The 17483-nt window shown below is 53.6% G+C and overlaps 4 protein-coding genes across 4 annotated transcripts; 1 reads left to right on the top strand and 3 right to left on the bottom strand.

The window, feature by feature from the left end:
* Window positions 1-1495: 1495 nt before the first annotated feature.
* On the bottom strand, window positions 1496-3819 carry COCSUDRAFT_37961 (Pkinase-domain-containing protein; the record flags this gene model as incomplete). The annotated part of the gene is made up of 8 exons (XM_005644806.1): window positions 1496-1573; window positions 1603-1604; window positions 1811-2131; window positions 2370-2535; window positions 2782-2889; window positions 3029-3202; window positions 3345-3509; window positions 3763-3819. 8 exons carry the CDS (start codon window positions 3817-3819, stop codon window positions 1496-1498), a joined length of 1071 nt encoding a protein of 356 aa, XP_005644863.1.
* Window positions 3820-5060: 1241 nt separating this feature from the next.
* On the top strand, window positions 5061-5699 carry COCSUDRAFT_37960 (Glyoxalase/Bleomycin resistance protein/Dihydroxybiphenyl dioxygenase; the record flags this gene model as incomplete). The annotated part of the gene is made up of 3 exons (XM_005644805.1): window positions 5061-5221; window positions 5314-5446; window positions 5634-5699. 3 exons carry the CDS (start codon window positions 5061-5063, stop codon window positions 5697-5699), a joined length of 360 nt encoding a protein of 119 aa, XP_005644862.1.
* A 500-nt stretch (window positions 5700-6199) lies between these two features.
* On the bottom strand, window positions 6200-8955 carry COCSUDRAFT_58024 (hypothetical protein; the record flags this gene model as incomplete). Its single annotated transcript, XM_005644804.1, has 8 exons — window positions 6200-6377; window positions 6463-6623; window positions 6706-7506; window positions 7676-7823; window positions 7924-8075; window positions 8200-8273; window positions 8600-8691; window positions 8945-8955. The coding sequence occupies 8 exons, from the start codon at window positions 8953-8955 to the stop codon at window positions 6200-6202; spliced, it is 1617 nt and encodes a 538-aa protein (XP_005644861.1).
* Window positions 8956-10540: 1585 nt separating this feature from the next.
* Window positions 10541-17421, bottom strand: COCSUDRAFT_67577 (hypothetical protein; the record flags this gene model as incomplete). Its single annotated transcript, XM_005644803.1, has 19 exons — window positions 10541-10690; window positions 10869-10966; window positions 11082-11294; window positions 11484-11661; window positions 12009-12143; window positions 12481-12681; window positions 12858-12963; window positions 13112-13299; window positions 13455-13571; window positions 13684-13832; window positions 14073-14238; window positions 14453-14679; window positions 14909-15134; window positions 15280-15546; window positions 15676-15852; window positions 16028-16180; window positions 16307-16453; window positions 16548-16655; window positions 17353-17421. 19 exons carry the CDS (start codon window positions 17419-17421, stop codon window positions 10541-10543), a joined length of 3075 nt encoding a protein of 1024 aa, XP_005644860.1.
* Window positions 17422-17483: the final 62 nt, after the last annotated feature.

The following is a 17483-nucleotide window of genomic DNA, read 5'->3' as shown; positions in this document are numbered from 1 at the left end:
TTCAGTTACGATTCATGGGGAATGGTAGGTCAGCAAAGAACCTTCCCCTAACCTGCCAAAGAGATTGGCACCATTTCAGCATGAAACTGCAATGCTGATACTACTTGCTGCCGAAACTGGACACGGATGCTTCTGCACTTTTGCAGAATAGGAAGCTCTGCAAGGACTGCTTCAATTCTGAGTTCCCCGAGTTGGCTTACGTGAGTGCACTTTTCCTTGAACACAGCTCTCACCATGCATTTGCCTCATGATGATCTTCAGATCAAAATTGGACTTGATGGTCCCAGTGAACTGTTTCCTACCTCTATTGTCTTCCATTGTGAGCTTTCAATACTTGCTGTGCATCTGGCCAACAGTGGCATATTCTCCTCTAGTTGGGATTGCAAAGCTCAAGCTTCAACCATGGCCACTGCAATCATTCCAATGCAATGCACAGGACAGCTATGAATCAGAAGAGGAGGAAGAAGAGGACGACGTACAAGAAGAAGAGGAAGCTAATGAGCACTCTACAGAGATTGTCGAGTCAGGTGCTGGACTCTTCAGACAATTGCAAAAAGCCCAACCGGCGCCTCAGGTGTGCAGGATCATACTTCTCGATACATGACATGCGTCTGGGACAAACGTATCACACTGTGAGTGACCCTGCTGCTGGCAAGCAACCTCACTGGCAGTTGCCTTGTGCAGGAACCGGCAAATAAGCGCCAGAAGACCGATACGGAACATGTTGAGGGCTTTCCAGGATAAGTCTGTGAGCAGCTGGGTTGAACTTCTGCTGATTTATCGATTCAACAACTTGTTGCATTGTATGTTGCAAGAATGATGTCTGCTTTCCATTTCCTTTAAGTAGGGTGAACACATGACGTGGCTGTGGCCACGGCACGCTACAGAACCCTGACAAGTGCGCGCCATGACAACAGAGAAGTAGAAGTTTGTTTGACGCTGAATGAACTTCCACAGTGCTTACAATCCTGAGGGCAAGCTTACTCCACAAGCACACAATGACTAGTAGCAAGACAAACGCAATGTGATCCCAACAAGTAAGATCTTATTGTGCAGATTATAGATACAGCCGCCTATGATTCAACTGCACACAAAACTCCCCTCTAAATTTCCAATTGCATTGCACACCCGATGGGAGCTCCACTCCAGAAGCTACAATTATTAGATTCTTTGTCTGCAAACCCTCTTGTCAAGCAAATATCCTACAGCTAAATATTGGGGGGACCGAAAAAACAAGAAAACTTAGTCTCTTCACAACTGCCAGCGCCGGTGGCATGCTCAGATTTCACGCAGACTGAAGTCTTGTTGGCAGGCACTGGTCCTCATTAATGTCTATCTGGGGTTGCACAAAATAAAGAAAATGGTCCAGATGCCAGAGTCTCGCCACAGCTTGCACCCTTGGACCTTCTCCAAAACGCTGAGGACCTCCATGTCAGCATGTGCTGTGGGGCCATCAGGAGAGCTAGCTACTATCATTGCGAGGGAGTTCATCTGGCTACCCAATGGCGACGGGCTTCTTGCGGCGCGAAGCGGCCAGCTCTTCCAGGTAGCTGGGTGCGCAGTAGCTGAACCCCTGCGTCAAACACAAAGTCCTCTCTCAACCTCTAATGCCAGAATCATGTGCTCACCTGAGACATGCCTATGACCACGCCTGACTCTTGGAAGCATGTGAACACATGAGCTCAGGTGTCAAGATTCCGGACCTCATTTTATCAACTTGAATATAGAGAGCTGCTTGGGGGCGGCGCGCAGGTTGATGCAGGACTTTCCAGGGGCTTTGCATGTCCTGGCATGGCAGATGTCAGACCACCGGAAAAGCAATTTCTGTGGGGCGGCGCGCAGCGTGCCTGGAAGGTGGTGAGGTCATCGCCGGGTGGAGTGCCGCAGGGGGAGTCCTCGGGATCCAGGTCGGTCCAGATCTTGTCAAAGTTCTCGACGCTGTGCGCATGCTTGACGGAGGGGCGGAAGGGCGAGGGCATCTCGCGCTGCAGCAGCTTGGACCACTTGAGCGGCTTGAAGAAGGGGTGCCGCATCACGTCGTCCGAGCCCGTGGGGCCGTAGCCCAGCCGCTTGGGCGGCTCGCGCTGCAGCAGCCCCCGCAGCAGGCTCTGCGCCTCGCAGCTCATGTATGCTGCGCGCACATGCCACCATACAGTGTCACTCCCTCGCTACACTGAACGCCCAGTCATAATCCACTGAAGGACACTTGAAATGGTGCTTTGAGCAGAAGAAAATATGAAGCATGCTCGATATTATCCACATCCAAAAGCAGGAGATGAGTCTTCAGCAATGGGCAAAAGACCAGCTGGTGTGCAGATAGTGGTCACGTGCAATTGCAGGAGGATATAAGAAATGGGAGGTGGACTCACGTGGCAGCTTGAGCTTGGCGCTCATGATCTGCTTCTGCAGCTTGTCGCGCCCCCGTGCGCGGAAGGGTGGCACGCCGCACAGCATCTCATACAGCAGAATGCCCACACTCCACCAATCCACCGCCTTGCCATGTCCCTTCCCTGCCACCACCTCTGGCGCCATGTACTGCACCGCCACAGGGCCATGTCATCGCACTTAATCACATGTTACTATATTATTAATATTAGAGACCCTTTGAGAGCCACCTGAGGCTCATTTGTCTTGTAGGCAGTCTGTCACTGCCCATGATGCCGGTCACTTCCAATAAATCACTGCAGGACAGGAGTGGCAAGCAGCAGTCAAGGATGGCTCAATTGGTGCACTGTCTTTATGTGTCATGCAAATCAAAGGTTGACGTGCTGCTGGTCTCACCTCCATGGTTCCGATAAAGCTGTTTGTGCGCGTGTCATCGCTCAGCCGTTTGGCCAGGCCAAAGTCAGTCACCTTAATGTGCCCCTCGCTGTCCAGCAGCACATTCTCCTGCAGTCACAAAGCCCCAAATCCATCAGCATTGAAGCAAGCACCACAAGCAGCAGAAGCCCATTCCTTGCAACAAACATCACAGCATGATGACCAAACAGATGCACCTTGTGTGTTAAAATGGGGCAAGTGTGCGCACCGGCTTGAGGTCGCGGTGGGCGATGCCCAGGCTGTGCAGGTGGGCAATGGCCAGGACCATCTCTGCAGTGTACAGCCGCGCCAGGTCCTCATCAAAGATGCCCTGCCGGTACAGCTGGAAGAACAGGTGGCCGCCATTCACAAAGTCCAGCACCAAGTACAGCTTGGTCGCCGTCTGCACAGCACCACATTACCGAATCAACTCCTGTTGGTGCATGGCGGTGACGATCAGCAGAGTAGCAACCACACACAGAACAATGTGCAACTTCCCTCAGGTATAAGAGCAAGATGCAGGAGTTGTGAGAAGGCGGGCACACCTGGAAGGAGCAGCGCAGAGTGACGATGTAGGGATGGAAGACTGCCGTCAGCACTTCACGCTCGGTGCGAACATAGTCGCCGTGGTCCTTGGCCAGGATGCGCTCCTTGCGCATCACCTTCATGGCGTATATCTGCCCACTGTCCTTCTTGCGGACCTGAAACACCTGTATTGACATGCCCAAGAAGCCGGTCAGACAACTTTTGCTGACAACAGATGGTTCATGCCAAAACTCACTGGAGTAACTGGATTCACTTTGTCAACTTGACTGGTGATCACCATCACAGTTGTGTACATGGCTGTGGTGAAGACGATTTGCGTATTGCACGAGCAGAACAGCAAGTAAAATTGCCAAAGAAGCTGCAAAGAAGAAATTGCTCCATTGCAATTTTGCACAGGGACAGCAAGAAGGGCAGCACCTTTCCAAAAGCTCCCTGGCCCACCACCCGCAGCAGCTCAAAGTTGCTGGGACCCATCTTGCCAGGACTGACGTCACTTCCTGCCTCCCCATCAATGGAGCTGCCCGCGCTGCTGCTGCTGGGAGCCAGGTCCAGTGGCACATTCACGCGCGGCGAGTCCAGTACCATAGCTCCAATGGCTGCCAAGTCAGCAGACCTCAATGGCGTCGCTGTCTCGGCTGATGTGTTTGAAGTCCCGCGTGCCCAGGCTGTCTGCACACAATAAGAGCCCCCACCTCTTGTCAGGTTCAGTCAACCAGGATTGAACATCGAAACAACCCTCCGTAATTCCTGCCGCTTGGATCATTGAGCAGATGACAGCTACATGACCTGCTTCCTCGAGAAACACCAGGTGCAAAATTGCAATAATAGGCAGCTTGTTGCTCACCCGTGGGGTCTGCACCATTTCTGGTTCGTCATCTTGCTGGAACATTTCCTCGAATTCCAATTCTTCGTGCTGGTTGGTGGAGGCCTCCGGCTCGAACTGAGCCTTGTGGAGGTGCCCCTCCACATTGTTCACCACAACGCCTCCATCCCTTCTGAGGCGCTCCAGCTTGGCGTTGGTCGCGTGCAACACCATGCTGGCGTCACCAAACGCATTCCCAAATGTGGTCCTGTTGCTTCTTTGGTCATATGGCTCATCGCTCGTTGTCAAATGCACAAAGGCCTGACCGGGTGTGAACACTGACGCTTGTGGGTTCAACACCATCGTTCACAGGTTTCGTTCCGAGATCGCTGAAGGTTACGCTGGGGAGGGAAATATGCAAGCGCTTTATCCCTCCCCGTTCTGAACAATCAACAGTCCAGGCGGGGAAGTGGCTGGGCAACAGGATTGGCAAAGGTTCAAACGAGACATAGCGGCGTAATCGGCCAAGGAGTGCCAAGTCATCTTGAGCAGCTGTATATCAAGGAACTGTCGTGTGTGGAGAATTTGCCTCCGGGTTCAGTGATGATTGCCAATGGATGTTGGCATCACTTTCTTTGGTCTGGCGCTTCCAAAAGGCGCCCATACGATGGCGTTCCATCCGGTAATTTTGATTGCAAAATTCTGACCATCAGACTCTTTCAAGAAGGTGATCGTTTCTCTGATCGGACGATTCATGTAATACTCCATTGTTTCAACAGCCTGCAGAATAAATAGCTGACTTCGAACTCTGCCACCGTCTCAGATCGTTCATTGAGATCCAACACCTACTGACTTAAAATCACGGCGCTTTTACATACGGAATGAAGTAATTCGGGCATGCAATGCCTTGAAAATGATTGCCGTGCTCAGGCACGTGTTGCTGCTCCAAAAGGATGTCCGAAAGGCAGCCAACTTCTATCAGCAGGGGCTGGGGCTGCCTGTCAATGTTCTGACAGAGAAATGGGCCGAGCTGCAGGCTGGCAATTCAAAGATTGCTTTGAAAGCAGTTGACGGGTGTGCAGGCCCATCATTTTCCCAAGCACCAAACTTTACTTGTGCAGTATTCAACATTCGCATTATGCTTTGACAGTGTATGCCTGCAACAGGGAGGCCTTCACTACTTGTGGCTACACCCCTTTCCTGGCGTTTGAAGTGGCAGATCTGCAGGAGAGTGTGCAGCGTTTGCTCCAGCTAGGGGCCACCTTGGACGGCCCGATCAAGTACCCTGCTCGAGGAAAGGTGAGGACCTGGCAGGGGTATAATTACTTAATTTCTTAAGCTGCACATGGATCTCCAGGTTAGATCTCAAGTCACATTACAGGCAAATTAGGGCTGCAAAGGCAGGCCTGGCTCGGTCTGAGAATTAGCATACGACAGCCGTGCGCCCTGGCAGGCGTGCTAGGACTGAGCAAGTCGTGCACTGCAGGTGGCTGTCCTGCGTGGACCTGATGGGCACATGCTTAGTCTGTTTGAGCCTGAAGACAGTGCTTGAGGTCTACCCTCCAGGGGAGCGCTCCAGAGAGAACTTGGAGAAGACGCATGGTCTGCATGCTTTCAATGGCTTTCACGAAGACTTGAGTCGCTATTGTCTCTTTTTTTAAGAGTTTCTCAGCAGAACAGAACGCAATAAAACTTTATCGCACCAGAGTATCGCATTGAATTTACCGGCGATCACTGCGGCCGAGGCGCACTCTGGCAGCTACTGTAGTACTTCAAGTTGTATATAGGATGCTTCCAATTTGCTTACACTACTTCCACAAGCTGGGTAAAGGTTGCCCGTCAACTTATGCATGAATGGGTACAAATTCAAGAAATAAACATCCAAGCCAATAATATCAATCATATATATGAAATCATATGATACATGCCATGAAAATGTCACAAAAGAGCCGCCAACCTTTCTGAGTCCATTAATGAAGTTTAAGCATACAGGATCTTCATGACTACGGGAATAAAAACCAAGTACCATCAGGATAACGAGTTTGGGCTCTATCAGTATTTGTTCAGCACAGAGGCGAGAGCTTGAAATTCGCTGGCTGAGAAACGCAAGCGCAGGGCCGGCTGCCTGCAGTACGCTGAGAAGGGGGCACTGTTGATGGCATTATTGTCACTGGTGGGAATTCTTTGCGCTCCCTTGCCCTTGTACTGCTCCAGCTCCTCACCGGTCAGCCTAGACACAGAAGGGAATGACTGATCAGCGACCTCTGACCGATCAAGGAACGGCTCATATCGCCAATGACAACAGGCGGACGCACTCAAAGATGCCAGGGCTAGACGTATGGCAGCGGGTAAGTGGCCGGACTCGCCTGAGCTTGCGCTGCAGTGAGCAGACGTCTGCAGTGAGGCGCTCCTCTGCAGCCTTGCATGCATGCAGCTTGTGTTCCAAACCCAGCCTCCCACTCCGCTCCTCTTCCAGCTGCGCCCATGTCACTGATTTTCAGCAAAGCAGCCCTGCTATGGTAATGCCAAAAGTGAGCGCCAATATGATTGCATCGCACCTGCTGTCTGAGGGCTGCCATTTCTGCATCTTTGCCGGCATCCTTCTGAACAAAGTCTTGCGCGGCTCCGCTCCTTGCAGGATCAAAGCCTGTTGCGGAGGAGACCTGTGGCAGGATGGGCCGGGCACCAGCTGGTCCTGCTGCATCAAACGGCGATGCCTTCCCACTGGCCTCTGCACTGCGCCAGAAGTCCTGCGCCGGTGGAGTTGCTGGCAATGCAGCTGTGCCTGGCACAGCAGGCCACTGCGCCTCCCACTTGCCAGGAAGCTCCGCTGCAGGTGCACTTGTTGCCTTACTCACCCGCTGCGAACGAGGTGGCTGCTCTTGGCTGCGAGGTAAGGCAGGTGCAGGCTGCTGCAAGCTGGCTTGGCTGCGCTGCTCCGATGACCTCGTCTGCAGCGCATCTTGCGAAGCAGGCCACGCTGACACTGGTGACGAGCTGTGGAAGCCCAGCAGATCCCCCAGTGGCAACGGCTGGGCAGCTGTGAACGCCGGCTGCTGCTGCTGACTGGGCATGCCGAAGCTTGCATGTATAGGAGAAGAACGCTCGCCGCTTGATATGATGTCTGAAGTTCTGCGCAAGCTGGCAGAAGCAGAGGGAAGCTGCGGGGAGGCAGCGGATGCTGCGGGCTGGGTGCACCGGCTGCTGACCTCTCGTGGCGTGTTGCTGTCTGTGCTTGCGCTGGATGGTGACTCTGACAGTATGCGGCTGGCGCTGCTGCCCAGGGGGCTGAACCACTGTGTGGCTGGGGGCTGATCCTCCCTCCTGCCACTGCGAGGACTCTCCTTCTGCTGGACCTCCTGCCAAGCATTGTCGCACACATTGTCAGAACGGTGCTTGACACAATTCCCAAACAACAGTCAACACGCCTGAGCTCTGAAGTAGGACTCCATGGGCATCCTGCAACTTTTGTGGCTGATGAGCCAGGACTTGCGGGACATTTGCAAGATGGCTTCTGGCGTCCAACACCTGAGAACGGCTGCAGGCCTCGGCGAAGTCGGTAGTGGCTGCATGCCAGCTGGACAGGGCAGCATGCATGCGGTCATTCAGCCGCAGCAGCTGCCCCAGCAGCTCCTCTGCAATGTTTCCACCAACCCACTGCTGGATGTTCTTACGCCTGGGAGCACCATCCAAGGACAATGTCAACACTGCTGCCTTGCAACCCTAGGTCCTGCCTGCAAGCATATGCAAACCAATAAATGGGCCTGAATACATACCATTGCGTGCAGCGCATGGCGTAATCCTGCCCCTTGGACATTCGCTGCTGAGTGGATCTGGAGAAAGCATTGCGGATGATCTGGGACCTTATCTCTTTGGTGCACATCTCCAAATTCACAGCGTCTGTCTCCATCTGTGCCAGGTATTCAACCTGCATACACACGCCGCAGCTTTTGCCAAACAAATTGCAAATATCCGCTCATTACAATTATTTGTAGCACCTTAGAGCAGCTTCACCAAACACAATGTCAGGGACAGATGCTTGCTGATTGTACCTGGAAGCTTCGCAAGACCTGGTCTGCCTTGGCAGTGTTTATTGGCGCCGAATGATGGGCCCGCTGAGAGGCGCCTTCATGCAATCTTTGCAGCCATCCACCTTCAAGTAAATCATAGATATCAGTCACTGGTCTGATATGCAAGGTGAAGATTCTCTTTCAGGCACAGCATATAGACAAGAGGTTCTCAGCAGACTAAAGCCCCACCTGATGCTGTCCTGCCTGAGCTCGATTCAGAAGCTGATGTCTTTGGAAGGAAGGCTGCAGGGAAGTCCATTCCATGCTGAAACCCTGCAAGGCAATCCATGAAATCGAGAAAAGCATGAGCCTGAAAATTTCTGCCATCGTCTATACCAATGACAAGCAGATATGTGGCACTATCAAAGAACTTGATGCACACCGATCAAGGGAATCTGCTGCTCGATCATCTCCCTCATCTGCTGCGCAAAATGGTTTGGTTTGGGCATGTCCTGGATGGTGCTCTGCAGCTGCCTGCGCAACGCATGCGCTGCTGCTCCCAACTCCTCTCCCCTGGATCAAGCAGGACAGGATGATCTCAGCATGCAAGCATAAGTTATTTCACGTCAATAACTACTGGTGTATTGCTATTCAGAACCTGATTGCTAATGATGCATCTCAAAACATCAGTAGAAGGGTGCCCACTTGAAAACGTGCTCCCAGTTCACCAGGAGCTGGCACACAGCTGCAGAGCAAATCGAGTTCTCTCCGCACGATTGCGCCAGACGTCTCATCCATTTCGAGGAAGACAAGTACAAGCGGGTCTCACGGCCACTGTTCAGAGCCACAGAGTCCAACACCTGAGGGACAAGAGATTACTGTGGAAATCCCTGTAGAGGGCATACTGGGACGGCAACGTAGCAAAGCAGACTAACACGAGGAATTCTGACATTCCTCAGAGACCAGACGCAAATATTTCTTGAACGTATCACAGTGTCAAATTGACAAGCAGGGAGAGTCATCAGGCCTTGAAGAAATATAATTTATAGCGCTTCAATACCAACTTCGGCCTGCACAATGCTCATAAATTTCTCAAGCAGTGAGTTGTACCGTCAATGCTGTCAGGAATGTCCCTGCATGCTTTCCGTCACACTGCTTCAGATGCTTTTTAACCGCTGCTTTTGTGTCATCTGGAAGCTTCTTTAGAGACGAAGCAAAGCTGACAACCTTTTCAACTTCTACCCAGTCAACTGTCTGTGACATTATGCCCTCAACGAACGCCTTCTCAAACGAAACAGGGAATCAAAGGACTTTGAGATCGAACTTTCTTACGACGTAAATCTGTAGCCTTCTGGCGACGGTGACAAGACGACTATCAACGATGTACAATACTTAAGTCAACATGCACATCGATCATTTAGAACGAAAGGCAAGATTTTCATGTCGAAGGCGCAGTTGACACGTGTAGACAGCAAAGTTGCATGTCAGCTACAGGCAGCTGCTTCAAATTTGAAATCAAATTACTGTAAAATTGATTGGTGAGCAAATGGCTTCAAAGCTTACATGTGCTACACCAAATCTCATACTTTGTCACAAGGAAAGCAAGACAGCTGTGCCCACCGTGGGCATAGTGACTATGCATGCTTTGCAAACAGTGTATGCGGATAATACAGCTGTGCATACCGTACGTTAGCCCCGGCTGGCGGGGGGCGGTATAAATACTGAGCACCGTGCCCACGGTTGATTGGGTCTTGTTTGGATCTGGCGAGTCCATCAAGGGGTAGGATTTTGGCAGCTTTCACTGCAGCTTGTCTGCAGACGCACCTTGCTTCTGGCAGGAAAAGCGTGTAATAATAAAAAATATTTATACCGTACTCTTTGACACCCACAAGAGCATGCAAGTATAATCACTGGACAATTGTTCCCCTATCCTCTTAGGGGCGCACATATGTATGCATACGGTATGCACATACGGTATGCATGTTCGGCATCATGCTGATGATCATCTGTCATACGGTCGAGGAATGCAGAAGTACTAGAAATTAGCCGCAGCGCACTGCCACGCTGGCTACTAGCTATGCTATAGCATTGCGGAACAAAGTAATATAAGCAAAACGCCACGTAACACCTTGATCAGAGGCAGGACTGTACAATCCACCTGTATAAACTGCTACTATTTGACACCCACGAGACCAAGCATGGATAAACACTGGACAACTGGTCCCCCTATCCTGCTTGGGGCATACACATGTACATGCTGATCAGGATCTGTGTCTGCAAGTACTTGGCAGGTGTCCCAAGCCACAGCTTTGTCTGTGACTTGGAGGACCAAAACTTGGTTGCTGTGATGTATCTGACAACCCGGGAGACAGGAAGCGCTAGCCTAGTAGATGAGGTGCTGCTTCAGCAGGTCAACACTGTTCTGGATGTCTGCCAAGAAGGGGCGATTGGCGGCTGCTCGCGGTGTCAGAGAGGCCAGCGCAGAATCCAGTGCTTTCTGGACATACGCTGTTGATGCCTCGCTCTCAGTGCACTGCACACCAACACAACAGAACAATGTCAGGCCAGTGCCACTAACTCCAAAGATGCCCCAGCTTCTGCAGAGAGCTGTCAGGCTAACACTGCAAAGGCGGATCTCAATCAGAAATCGGCAACTAGAAAATAGCAACTCAGCTGGCATGTAGCAACTGCCAGCGCGGCAGAGATCCCACCTGGTGCACGGTGATGAGCATGGAGACACAGCCGTTGACCAGGTCTGACAGCCATGCTGCTTCCGTGGGGTCGCCATTTGCCGGCGCCTTGTCAGCACCTGCAAATGCATGACCACATCAGGACCTTCCAGCACCAAAATTGCACAGCCGAAAGCCAGGCCACAAGCCACTTCATTCCAGTGCACAGGATGGGCATGTGGGCAGTGTGCACACCTGGGGCTATGGATTGCGGCTCGGCTTTGTCAGCCTGGGCTGCGGACCCGTCTGCGTTTGCTTGTTTTTCAGCGGCCAGCCTTCCGGCGTTATAGGTGCCCTGGTTGAGCTCGGCTTGGTAGATCTGCACCAGCCGCCGCCCCTCCTTCCAGGCAGCCTGCCACGCAGCCTCCGCATTGGAATACCTCTGCTGCGCCACCCCGCCCTGGCCGCCTGCGATTCAACCCGATATTTTCTCAGGGATCCACAAAAATATCTCAGCGGACCCATGAAAAAAACCTAAGGTGGCATTACAAATCTTTGATGCTGGTGCTGGTGGTGTGAAATGGACATCCACAGGCAGCTACAAAATAAAGTGGAAAGCAGGTCAGGTGGGAGGAATGCCAGGGTGCAAGGCGCCACCTTGTGAGGCGCCGGCTGCTTCGGCAGCGCGAGCGCGCAGAGGCGAGGTGGGCAGCATGAGGGAGGAGCCCGGTCGCTCGGTGGATCCTGTCCTGTTGAGCGCGGCCGCGACAGCCTCTGCATGGGGATTGTTGCGTGCCTGCAGCTGGCCCAGCGAAGCCTCCAGCACCTCGTTCACCTGCAGCAGCAGATCAAGGAATCAGGAATCAAGAAATCATATGTCATGCTCCTCATACAAGCCTGGTGACCGTGCTAAATAGGTTCTGCTAAAAAAGTAAGGTATTATAAGGTTCCTGCAGGGACTTCCCGCACCGCAACCCCAATTCTGGTCCATTCTACAAGTGTTTTGCGGGGGTGACAAACCACACATGCTTTGTGTGCCACGCATCAACTCTGCGGGCAAGCAATGAAAGTTGATAGCGATACTCATGCAACAGGTCTCCCTCTGTCCTCCCAAAAAGAGCAGATAAGCCAAAAGTGCGATCAAAAAGTGCTAAAGCAGCTTGCCTGTTTGAGCTCCAGCACCACTTTGGCATAGGCGGCCTGGAATGCCTCTGTGTGCCTGCCAGAGCTGTTGACATGCATGCCTGTCTCCGCCTCGTCGTTCATGGTGCGCAATTGCATCAGCAATGCCTCCTTGCGGTCCAGCACAGTGGACACCTGCAGCACCACATGACTCGCTCATCACTCACCCACAGCACCTCGTTCGGCCTGGCACTGTGACACCCTAGACGCGACGTGACAAGGAAGGTTGTAAAGAACATTCTTGCTGTGCCATCAGAGGGTGTACATATTTTAGGAGATGCGAAGATAGCAATGGCTCCGCCAAGCAACTATGTGGCGGATAATCTCGCAGGGCATTCTCGCAGTACCATGGGAGGGTATGTATGTTATTGGGTGAAGTGCGGGGAGCATCGACGAGCACTACCGTGGAGGATATTCCCGCAGCTCCACCGAAGGGTATGGATGATATTTGGAGAATTAGGGGGAGCAGTACCTCGACAAGGGCGCGCACGTCGGCCTCGGAGCGCAGCTGCTGCTGGGCGGCGGCGGCTGCCGCGGCGGCACGGGCTTCCTGCTGGGCGCGGCCAGCCGCCGGGCCGCGCAGGCCGCCGCTGTCGCTGCGCCACACCTTTTGCGCCTTCTTCACAACAGGGCCCCCCGCCAGCGCACGCCGGCCGTTCAAAAGCATCGACGCCTGCACCACAGCACGATGCCTCACCCGATTGCATTCTGACTGCATTGACTCAGCAAGCATTAACACATCTTGCATGGCATGATACAATTGGTACCATTGGCACAGGAGGCCACAGACAGCCTCACAGAATCAACTGATAAAATATTTAGACACAGATGCACGCAAGAAAAGCATACCGTGGTGAGCTGGATGCTTGATGGCAGCGACTCGTGGGGATCGATGGGCATCACATCCACGTCCTTCACCAGCTCCACACCCAATTCGCGGCGATCAAATTGCACCCTGCATTCCCCCCAACACTTGCCACGTCAGCCACATGGCCAAATTCCTCCACAAATTTCAACACCATAGCAGGACAGGCTGGCAGATTACTGTGCGTGAGATTTCAGGCGCTAGGGAATGGGTGGGATGAAGCAGAAGTTTGATGCACCTATAGCAGTCTGGTGCGATGGTGAGGATGTCTCCGTCGTGCAGCTGGCGAGTGACAGGGTGGCGGGCAGTCACGCGCTGACTCACTGCCAGCTGGCGCGGGAACTCGGCAGGCACCTCAGTGTTGTAACCCACCTCCTGGTACTTGCGCCGTACCGACTCCCGGAACGCCTCCAGCCGCCCCCGTTCCTGCCAAAAGAAAGCCCCAAATTATTTAAATTCAAGCCCGACAGATGCAGGGGAGGGACAAATAGCACCCCTCCTTTGGTTGCTGTTTCAATAAAGATAGATAGATCGTGTACAACCTGAAGATGGTCATTGCTGGCATGAGCACATAGACGCACCTCGCGCAGGAAGTTGAGAGACAGCCTCCGAGGGTTACCGAGCCCAGCTCGCAGCGCTGCCCACTCGGTCCTTGTCAGCTTTGTGCCATGTGGGATGCCCACATGCCGCAAGAATTCCTGCATTGCACATGTTATTGTTTCAACTTCCCAGCTCTGCTCCATGTCAAGACAGTATTTTAGTGTGTCAGAAGCACGAGCAAACAAATATCAGATCATGAGAGAAATGTACCGGCAGCTCAGTCTGCATGAACCATGCACGGTCCAGGCCGCTGTAGAAGAACTCTGCTGCCGCCCAGCGCCGCGTGCGAGCATCAAGGCATCTGCGCAGCTTCAGCTCCGGCTCCCCAGGAGGCACCCCATTCTCCTCACCCTCCATGCCTGCAAGTGCATCCATATCAGCGCATTTGCCCAAGCCCAGACATGCCAGAGTAACACTCACATGCCAGAGTGGTGCAAATTAGTTAAGTACTCTAATTATTGTGATTGTTTTTAAAAGATAGTAAATTGCTTGCAAGATTCCTTCGCATGCAGCTCAAGTCTTTCTGACAGGATTTGTCTGCAGCACTCGTCCTCATCACTCTATTGGGAAGGATACTGAGGGTGGAGAAGATCACAGACCTGGGAAGCAGACACCAGGAAGGCCTCCTGGGGCGGCGGTGTGGCCAGGCAGACCCAGCATCAGGCCAGCATTGGTCCGGCGTCCAAACAGGGACTTGATGGGCGACATCATGGGAGGAATCTTCTCGGGGAGCGCCTTGCGGCGGCGCACCCGCGGCGTCGGATCCTGCAGGATTAAATATAGATGCCTCAGCTGCTGACATGCAGAGTACATAAGAACACAAGCTGCTGACATGCAGATCACATTGAAAATGCATACCTCAGATCTTGTGTTTTGCTCGAACTGTGAATCTGCCGAGGCTTTGAAATGTGGAATTGAAAAGTGCCTGGAGGTCTTGTTCCAGGGCACCAATGGTTATGGCGCGATGAAGTTTACACACCTTTTTGCCCAGGCCATGCCAGAAATGGTCTGAAGCCGCCATGTCATCGTCTGCAGCATCCTTTGCAGCCCCACTCTCGTCAGCACTTGTCTTTGCTCCCTGGTTGCCGTTCTTGAACAGGTTGGACATCCTCCCGCTGCGCGACTTGTTGCTGGGCTTTCGGGGCGGCGGAGACTTGCTCTCCTCTGGTTCGGTGAAATCGCTGGATGAGTCCTCTGCGCGCGCTGCTGCACAGCACGTTGAAGCAATCAGACGGCCATCAACAACGCACGACAAATCACTGTTCAAGGCATGATGAACATGTATCTCTTGAGTATCTCTTGAAGCACCCATATTTTGTCAGGCTGCCATCGATCCTGCACAAAGAATCCTAAAACAGCGAGGCATGATCAGCTCATTTCATTTCCCTTTGTAGCGTTCATGGCATGTCAGGCAGTAATGAAGGTGGGGCCACACCGCGTCGGCGCCAGGTGGCGCGGCCTCGGGTGGCGCGCTGCCCCCGGCCGAGCCGCTCCGGCTCTGGGGACCCTTCCGACTGGGGGCTCTCCTCCTCCTCCCTTTCCATGCTGGGCTCCTCCCTGCTGACCTCCTCCCTCCTGGCCTCATCCCTCTTCTTCCTGGCAGACGCGGACGCCTCCGCGCGAGGCTTGCGCACGCTTGGCGGCGGCGGCGGCGGAGACTCCTGCAGTTGATAATACACCCCTCAGCAGGTCCGCTTAATATGCGCGCACAAAACGGAAGCGCACACACATTTTGAGCCTGTAGTCGAAGGGCAACGGGCGAGCTTGTTGGCTGCTACAACAACATTGCATAACAGGAATACGCACGTCTGCTCGAGGGGGCGGTTTGCTGGCGCGCTTGGGCCGGTCGCGCAGAGCAGAGGACGGCTCTGCCGCCTGCGCGGCCAGGTCGTTGAGCTTGGACTCCAGCTCCCTGGCGGCCAGCTCCGGCAGCGGCGGCAGCGGCATGTTGGCTGCCTCATTGGCCAGAGCGGCCAGAGAAAGGAGCGCATCCGCACCGTCTGCATCCCCGGCGTCCACCAGGCCCCTCCGCCGCGTCTCCCTGGGTGCATCGTCGTAGAATTGCAGCCGCGCCTGCGCAAACTCCAACTTTCTCAGCCCAACTGCACACTGGCAGGAGGCCCAGGGGCAATTCCTGGAAGCCGTGGTGGCAATGTCAAAGGCAATGTCAAACGAGGGAGCTTGCATCCATGAGGGGAGCACCTGCACGCGTCTGCGCTTGGCCGAGGGCGCCTCCAAAGCAATAGCGGGGACCGCCCCGCGCTTGCCGCGGCCTCCCCAAGACGTGTGCGTGCTGACATCCACATCTTCCTCCTCAGCATCCCTCTTCTTCTGGGAGGGAGTCAGCACATCAGGGCTGCGCAACGACACCCCCTGTGCCTGGGAGCAACACCAGACACCACCTGAGACCCCATCGAAATGTGAAGCCCTCAATCTATTGTCCATATCCATCCGCATCGAAGCCAGGAGCAGCACGTGGGTGCAAAATGCAGAAGAGCGCCCAACTAAAAGCTTCTCGTCAGGACTGGGCCAGTACGGTCTCTTGTATTCTTACCCGTCCGCCCGATCGCATGATGGAAGGGGCCGGCGCTCGGGGTGTACGCCGTGCGCGCGGAGGCGCATGCAGCCGCATGCTGGTGCCCCCCTCCGATGCCTCCCCCTCACCACCGCTCCCGCCAGCGCTGAGTGTCGCGCCACTCTCGTCCCCCTGCCAGCGCCACATGACATCAGGATACACTCCAATTCATCTGCACGCTGACTTCCCTCCGTCCAGTCATTCTCAAGTAGATCAGAGGCCACGGCAACTCAATGTATAGGGTTTGCTAAAGCGCACATTGGTGACCTGGTTGTGCATGTCCCGGATGAGGGCCAGGAACACCGTCTGGTTCTGCAGGTCCCTGGGCAAAGATAGATAGGTCTGGAAGCGGTGGTACAATGCTTCACAGGCTGCCGCATCCTTGCTGCTGACTGCCTTGGCCACCTGTGCAGCAGACCCTTGCATGTTCGAACAAATACTGACAGGTGGACATGGGCAGTGAGGGGCACAGCTTTGAGATACAACAAAGAGCTCGCACCTTCTGCCAATTTGACGCGCTGGGTCCGTTGCACTTTCCAAAAGCAGAGAAGAAGCTCCTCCCCTCCTCTTGCGACCAGAAGCCTGGGGTGCTGCCTCCCTGCCTTGCCTGCGGCAGAGCCAGATGTTGCCTGCTTCAGTAAACCACATGATGCCACAGGCCTTGGCACAGTTTGCAACTTGACAATCATATCAATGGCTCAGTGTATTCTGGCAATTATCAAGTTGTCCAGCCACGGTCAGTCCACCCAATTTATGTATGGAAGGATCAAAGTGTCTGATCTACTGAAGAAACACCGAGTTGGACTCCTAGACATCTAATTTTGGTAAATTTCATTTTATATCAACAATTTCTTTGACACTCCGGTGCAAAATTGTTTGACCAATATGAAAGTGGACATGTAGTACCTAAACAGCCCAGGACAGCTCCAACGATATCTTTGGACCCACCAAAAAGACCGGCCTCTCCCTCAGTGGCAGCACCTAAAACATGACTATGCAGACTTTGTAGTAAGACAATAATGTCTAGGTTGGCCATGGCGGAGGACACATTCTGGACCAGGCCAGGAAGGTCGTAACAGCCACGGCTGCATCCCCGGCCGCGTGCACACCTCCGTGCATGCGTTCTAACGCTTGCTTCTTCCCGACGGATAAATGCTTACAGAAGACGGTGCCGTTATACGTCCAGGGTAAGCTGCCGGACTTGAGCGTGGCTGTGCCCCCTATCCTCTTCGGTCCTTCCTCTCTGTAGGTCTTCTCATACACAGACAGCCCAGCAACAACTGCTAGCAGATCGGCAGAAGCACCTGTAGACCTCGAGGCTGAGGCGTGGGGCTGTGCAGTTCGCTTGCGCTTGCGTACTTGCCCTCCTTCATCCGTGCACTTCAGAATGCTGATCTCTAGACGGGTATCCGCTCCCACGTCGGTCTCAGGCGCC

Source organism: Coccomyxa subellipsoidea, assembly GCF_000258705.1.
Source record: "Coccomyxa subellipsoidea C-169, whole genome shotgun sequence".
Lineage (NCBI taxonomy): Eukaryota > Viridiplantae > Chlorophyta > Trebouxiophyceae > Coccomyxaceae > Coccomyxa > Coccomyxa subellipsoidea.
The sequence above is the reverse complement of the archived record's forward strand: the minus strand, read 5'-3'. Positions and strand labels throughout refer to the sequence as shown.